Source organism: Micrasema longulum, unplaced genomic scaffold (assembly GCF_059751315.1).
Source record: "Micrasema longulum isolate JH-2025_06_02 unplaced genomic scaffold, ASM5975131v1 h1tg000605l, whole genome shotgun sequence".
In the NCBI taxonomy this organism is placed as follows: Eukaryota; Metazoa; Arthropoda; class Insecta; order Trichoptera; family Brachycentridae; genus Micrasema; species Micrasema longulum.
The window spans coordinates 599,372-606,914 of record NW_028277801.1 but is presented as its reverse complement, the minus strand read 5'-3'; the positions used below and the strand labels follow the sequence as shown (position 1 = coordinate 606,914).

The 7,543-nt window shown below is 28.9% G+C and overlaps 1 protein-coding gene across 1 annotated transcript in view; it reads left to right on the top strand.

The window, feature by feature from the left end:
* Positions 1–2,440: 2,440 nt before the first annotated feature.
* Positions 2,441–7,543, top strand: part of LOC148280227 (uncharacterized) — a 32,289-nt gene continuing 27,186 nt past the window's right edge. The window contains exons 1-2 of the mRNA XM_088228716.1: positions 2,441–2,876; positions 4,409–4,718. Of these exons, the coding sequence (XP_088084842.1) occupies positions 2,615–2,876; positions 4,409–4,718 (572 nt within the window). The 5' untranslated portion in view covers positions 2,441–2,614. The remainder of the gene's footprint in view (positions 2,877–4,408; positions 4,719–7,543) is intronic.

The following is a 7,543-nucleotide window of genomic DNA, read 5'->3' as shown; positions in this document are numbered from 1 at the left end:
GTCTCCAAGTGTACAAAATCTAAAATCGTATTCGGGTCGGCTTTAAACGGGGTTTTCCAAAATTATGGTTTAATGATTTTTTGAACGAAAATCATTGTAATAAAGGAGCTTTCTTTGTTTACAATGAGTAAGTACTTTATTGAGTAATTAAGCACTTTCCTCAAGTGTAAATGTTTTTTTTTCTCTGAATATTTTACGTGATAGCTTTCAAGTGTACAATATTGTTAAGAAATGTTAATAATCTGTATATATTTTAATGATAATTAGATATAAATTAATATTAGGACATTCATGCATTATATTTTAACTATTTTAAGACTAAATAAAAAAATAAAAAAACTTGACTAGTTTTGTATGCCCGGCCCTCCGAGGATGGAAACGGAGAGCGTGTTAACGAGCTTATGTTTGTTTTTTTTAATGACAGCTGCCGGGTAAGGTCGTATCTATGGTAACGAGTTACACAAATGTGAACATTGTAAATTTATATCTTTCTTACATGAGTGATTTTTTTTTTTTTTAAAAAAGAAATATTTGCGTTCTTATGATTTACCCAAATATTTAATTTTGAGGGCCATTTTCAACGAGTTGTAAATAACTCACTATTAGAAAATGGAATCAAGTTGGGGTAGAGTGGGATTCGAACCACAGACCTTTGGTCCGTGAGTCCGAGACACTAGCCACAGGACCACAACCCGATCAAATTGATTGTATGTGAATCGTGATTTGATTTTTTTTAAATATTAAAACCAACGCAATATTTCCCATATTTTGAATGTTCCAAGTATAGGAATGATATGTCCATCTATTGTACATTAGGGGCTAAATTGTGTTAAGTTAAATCAATAAACTGTCCAAAAGAGTAATTGTAAATAACCATCTAATACCAAATTACCGTCTAACTGTTAGTCAGGCTTCATCAATTCAGTGAAACTGATTTCTATTTTGGAGGTCAGTTGTTTAGAAGCTTTATTGGAAAAGTTTTACCTCGGCTTAATTCCGAGTCGCAAAAAAACTCACCATTTACGTTTATTGGATCAAGGTTACTTACTTTTTGCGTAGATGTTTATCAAACTTGGCTTGATCCTATTGGAAGCCATTTGGATAACTAATTTCCTTATTTATTTCATCAGTAGCCACATCTAATAAATATTGAATAGACAACGGCTTTTGTACGCTAACGGAGAAGCTTGGTGCTACGGAATATCGGATAAAGAAACTGTTTTCTTATACGTGGTAAAAATTAAAACACTTCATTATTTTTGGTACGTGCACACACAAATCTGGATTTTCTCCCAAGGGGGAGTAGGTGTATATTTTTATTTATATCCCTACAGAGATGAGGTAGAATTTTTTCAAATTCAGGATTATGGATATTCGAGCGTTTACAGGGCTTATGACCTGTCATTGGCTGGGTTAAGTGGCCACTTTAAGTACTACAAGTACTACAGCGGAACGGAATGGGGAATGTTGTAGTACTTAAAGTGGCCACTTAACCCAGCCAATGACAGGTCATAAGCCTTGTAAACGCTCGAATATCCATAATCCTGAATTCGACCAAATTCTACTTCATCTCTGTAGGGATATAAATAAAAATAATTAAAACACTTAATTGTAAGGCGAAGTTTCTCTTAAATAAATAAATAAAAATATTTATAAACATAAGTTACATTGTAATATAACAGGTTTATGTGATCACGTGTATTTGATAGCTAATAAATTATAGCCTTGTTTTGTTGTTGAGGCAACCGGAAATGGATTATCAGTTTACGGGGTAGCGAAGTTATTCGACGCTAAGCGTGTTTTGACGTTGAGTGGGTACGAATTCTATTTTTTTTTAAATTATAGTTGCAAGTTATTTGTCCCTTGCTTTTGTTTTATGCAAGGTTTAATAGGCTAATGGGTCAAAACGTAAACCTTCTCATTTATGAGTAGTTGAGTCGCCTTCTGTTTGATGTGCGTATGCAGTTTTTAACTATTCTTAATTCTATGGCTGGAACCAATCATACTGCAATTCACCATAGTCGATTTTTATTTATTATAACGTAAATATCCTATTTATTTACAGACAAATTCAAACATAGCTACAAAAGCATCCGATCGAACTGTTATGTTTATGTTGTCAATTAAAACAAAATGGCTACCAATTGGTTGCTAGCCAACAGACCAACATCGCTTGCGTTTTATGAAACATAGTGATAGGGCTTCTCTCGAGGTTACGCATTATTACTCTGAGGATAGCCTTAATTCAAAATAATAGGGAAATATCACATATCTACTACTAATACTGATAAAAATATGTGAAATGGATTTAGAAAAGTTAATTTTACATTAAAAAAACATTTAAAATAAGTATAGACGGATAGCATAGAGATAATATTTTTTTAGTACCTAACTAACAATACTAAGCATTCGAATATATTTAAATACCTTCCATGTTCAAATTTTGACAATACGACAAAACTAATTTTCAGATATATCTGTAATCGATCAAAATTCCCTGTTCAGAAATTCGTTAGAAGCAACATGTTCTCAAAAACGTGGAATCTATATAGTAAAATATCGCAAACATATTTATCATTCTAAATTAACAATCCGGGAGATTTTGATACACAGAATGAATTTAAATGGAACAACGTCATCAATTCTCAATTATATTTCTACATCTCGACTATGTTTGATGGCCCAAAGTGACCTCCCAGCAGTACATGTTACTTGTAAAACTACTTCGAAGTCAAAATCAGATCCAACCCTCTATCCTGTACTTGCTGGTCTGCCAAACAATGAAGATCCTGGACCGTCAAAATCAAGTCAAAATCAGGACAGAGCTGTCAGTTTAAAAAAAGACGTAAAAGATGAAAAAACTAGAACGCCACAAGGTAATTACTTTGTTTTTCAGTAGAAAAATGGCTTTTCATACGTAAATAAGTGAATGGTAAGAATATAATAAAGAACAGACCAGAAACCGCATACGCGCATCAAATAGAAGGCGACTAAACTACCCTTAAACGAGTAGTTTTACGTTTTGACCCAATAGTTTCTTTGTAGACGTCGCTCAGTACGCAACTCCCGATTTGAATTCAACTATGCCGTGTTGTGTCGTTTTATAGTGTAGAAATGCTGCTGTGATCAACAAGAAACAGGATGGGATTACATTTCATGTGTAAGTAGCATTGTTAAAAAAAAATATATTTTTCTGCATGTCAGATTGTCGAAGAAAACGAAATGGACATTTTGTTAGTGTTGCCAGGGTGGCTAATTTTTTTAAGCTACTTTTTATAAATATGAATATCAAATATTATTTAAAATAACATAAAAATATTCGTTTTATGTCAAATAAAATTTGTTTTATATTTAAAGTTTAAAGTTCATTAATTCAATGACTCTTATTAAATGACCTTTTACTTATTTACTTTGCTGTGTCAATCAATGTTTCCGCGTGCACAAGAAAATTTTAGAGAAATTAACCAGATGTTTTTTTTTAAATTATATCTTACATTTGTGTTTTGGTTATATTATTCGCGATCTGGCCACATTACGCGGTGACTTCACGCATGCGCGGTAAAAGTGAGGTAAAGTGGGGGAATTTTCGGACACAGTCCGATGTATTCAAATATGATTATACGCTCTTTCTGGACTTTCTTAATTCTATGATGGTAAGTATAGATTAAATAAAAGTAACGACGAAGAAACCTTGACAGGTAGAGGATATAACAATGACGTATAAGAGGTCTTTGATTTTAAGAATAATACTGTCTGTTTTTTTAAAAAAAGAAGCGAAAGGAAAAAATGCAAAATTATTTTAATGTAGATTTTCTTTTTAAAAAGTTTTATTTTTTATACCTCCCTACAGTGCTAACAAAATACTATATTCATTGATTATATCTCAGCGTATACAATGCTTGAAGTTTAGAACGGTTTGCTTTTATTTTCTTTTGATTGAGTATTATCATAAATAAACAAAACAATTCAATACTTAGTTTATTTTAGAAGATTTTACTTTGTGTTTATTTGTAATACAATCAAAATTATTATAAGATAGGTTGTTTTTAACAATGCATTATTTATTTAATTACCGATCGGTTTCCAACACTTCCTATGGTCCATTAGTCACAATAATTGAATTACAACCCCCCTCACCACTCATTCCATGCCTACACAAACACAAAATACTACTTGACATGAAGACTTGCATTATTACTTCCTATTTAGTTTTCATTAGACACTTAACATAAAAAAATAGTATAATATTCATTTCTTGTTAATACATTGATAAAGAAGCTTCCATTGCTTTGAAACCAATCGGTTGTAAGTGGTTCAAAACAGAGTGTTTTTATTTTAATTTTAAGGCAATTCAAATCCATTTTAATGGCGTTTACAAATTCTGTGGTTAATTAATGTAATTTTTCAGATATCATTCTTCCGAAACCTTCCACAATCCCTGAAAAAAATGAAGATAAAAAAACGTTTCTTGCAAATCAGAACATTCAGTTAATGATGACTAACCTAAATCAGACTCGCATTGCAGCAGACGAAGCTATTTCTATAAAATCCGTTCCCAAAAATTCATCCAAAAGCCCTAAAATTGAAAGATCGTCCTCAGAATATACAATAATTCAGCCTTACGTCCCTACGTGGTCTAGTATCAGTCTTCGAGAGCACTCATCATCCAGTATGGGAGTCGGTATTTGTCGTATTTGCATGGTATCTGGACCAGAAAGGTAATAATATTCATGCTCAAATTCTGGATTACATAGATTTATATACGAAACATAAATGTGCAAAAACAAATAGGTAGAGACTTTCTGTAGGTCGTTTGAAAAGGGATAGACTCGTATATCACAGAACTGTCAAAATGGTTTACACGTTTACAGTCAAAACATGTTCGTAGGCTTTAAAGTATTTCTGATGCTAACTCTTAAAGAAAAACAAGCATTTTGATAAATTGATTACCTGCTTACATACACAGTAAAAAAATATGAAAGTATTTAATATCTCTTGTAAAGTGCGCCTTCTTTTAACGCGTAGGCTCTTTCCACGGTTTCATCAAATGTCGTATTTTTGACACACTGAGTTTAATTCTACTCTCGTGTATTACGAAATAATCACGGTGACATATTTAGGCATGCGTAAACTGAAAAAGTACGTATGTACATATATGTATATATATTTTATAAAACATCTCTGGTTTAGAGATACGCTTTTTATTTCAAAATTTAAATCAAATTCTTTTTTCTGCCGTTACAACTCTAAGTTCGTTTTGTTTCCTCCAGGCACGCTCTAAACTCTTAACTCCGATCATTTTTCTACAATTGTTGCTTCTTACTTCCTTTCTTGATTCCTCCAAATAGTGTATTCACATTTCTAGTGAATTCCAAAGTGAAATGTGATCCTTTCAGATATTTTCTCTATCAGTTTATATCATTGAATTTCCTTTTTGGTTCCTCTCTTTTTTAGCCCTGCTCCGATTCTCTCTCACGCTTCTTTCCCCTTATCATCCCATGGTATAATTTTATATTTCTCTATTTGGCTACTCTTCTGTACTTTTTGTTCCTTTCTATTCTGCTCTAATCCTCTTCCGCACAGTCGTACACTTATCCTTACTAAGATTGGATCCTCTAGGAATTTTCTTCATATTTTTCATAATTTTAGAGTTTTTAGTTCTTCCTACCCCGCTGCAAACCACTATTACACTATTATGTAGGTTCAGTTGGCACAAAGAACCAGACAGTTTCATAAAAGAGAGAGAAGAATAATATCTCAAAAATATCCATCTTCTTCTTTTTCTCGTGCATTTCTTTCCAAGTTTGACGATCATCACTTGAAACTCCTCTCGATCCCGGGCCATTCTGGTGACAATTGCTCCATCCGGTATTTCAACCACTACCGAAGAGTCTTAAGCCATGATATTCTTTTGCACCCTATGCCCCGCCCCGTCTACACTCTATCTTCCCTACTGTAGCTGAAGAAGAGCGTATTTTTTTTACATGGAATATGAGGCCAACGTATGCGGCTTTTTGTATTTTTACAGTAAACAGTGAACAGAGATTAATATGCTCGTATCAATTTGACGAGAGTGTTTAACGAGAGGGTTTTAACGAGAGTGTTTAATTTTTCGGAAGAGGGTGTAAAGCTCTCAAGGACAAAATGTATTTTCGAAAAAGAATTTTAGGACTGGATCTTCCTTAGGTGGAGGAATTTGAGTGTAAACCTCTTTTATGGTTTTTCAAATATTTGAGTTGGTTGGTTTTATTTAAATTTTATTTTTAATTCTTTCATTTATTTTTTATTTATTTTATTTATTTTATTGATTTTATTGATTTTATTTATTTTATTTATTTTATTTATTTTATTTATTTTATTTATTTTATTTATTTTATTTATTTTATTTATTTTATTTATTTTATTTATTTTATTTATTTTATTTATTTTATTTATTTTATTTATTTTATTTATTTTATTTATTTTATTTATTTTATTTATTTTATTTATTTTATTTATTTTATTTATTTTATTTATTTTATTTATTTTATTTATTTTATTTATTTTATTTATTTTATTTATTTTATTTATTTTATTTATTTTATTTATTTTATTTATTTTATTTATTTTATTTATTTTATTTATTTTATTTATTTTATTTATTTTATTTATTTTATTTATTTTATTTATTTTATTTATTTTATTTATTTTATTTATTTTATTTATTTTATTTATTTTATTTATTTTATTTATTTTATTTATTTTATTTATTTTATTTATTTTATGTATTTTATTTATTTTATTTATTTTATTTATTTTATTTATTTTATTTATTTTATTTATTTTATTTATTTTATTTATTTTATTTATTTTATTTATTTTATTTATTTTATTTATTTTATTTATTTTATTTATTTTATTTATTTTATTTATTTTATTTATTTTATTTATTTTATTTATTTTATTTATTTTATTTATTTTATTTATTTTATTTATTTTAATTTTTTTATTTTATTTAGGAAACATACAGTACAGTTAAAAAGTTTTATATTTTACACTGTTAGACTTAACTCTAATGAACCAGTGAATTTATTATAAAGTAATTATTTGCAAGGTTATTATTTAAAGTACAAAAAAAGAAGAAAGAAAAATCATAAATAGAAGTTAAAAAATTAAGAAAATTTGTAAAAGTAATTAAGAGTTAAGAATTAAAATAAAGAATGAAAAACATGCTCAGATGTAAAAATAAAATAAAATAATCATAACATTTTTTTAAAAAGGAAAAACACAAATAAACACATAGTTATTTTAAGGGATTCAAAGAAACGATGAGACGAATGTAATGTATTTATGTATTTTTATTGCATGTTTCTTTTTATATTTGATTTGCCGTGTATTTTTAATGGTGTTTTTGTTACACGAGTATGCAGCTAATATGATAATTTTGACTGTCAAACTTTTATACATATATTCGTCCCTACTCAACACAGGACTTTGGTTCCACGGAGTTGGTACTTGTATCTCAATAAATGTTTAAATGAATAAATTGTAAATAAATAAAAAT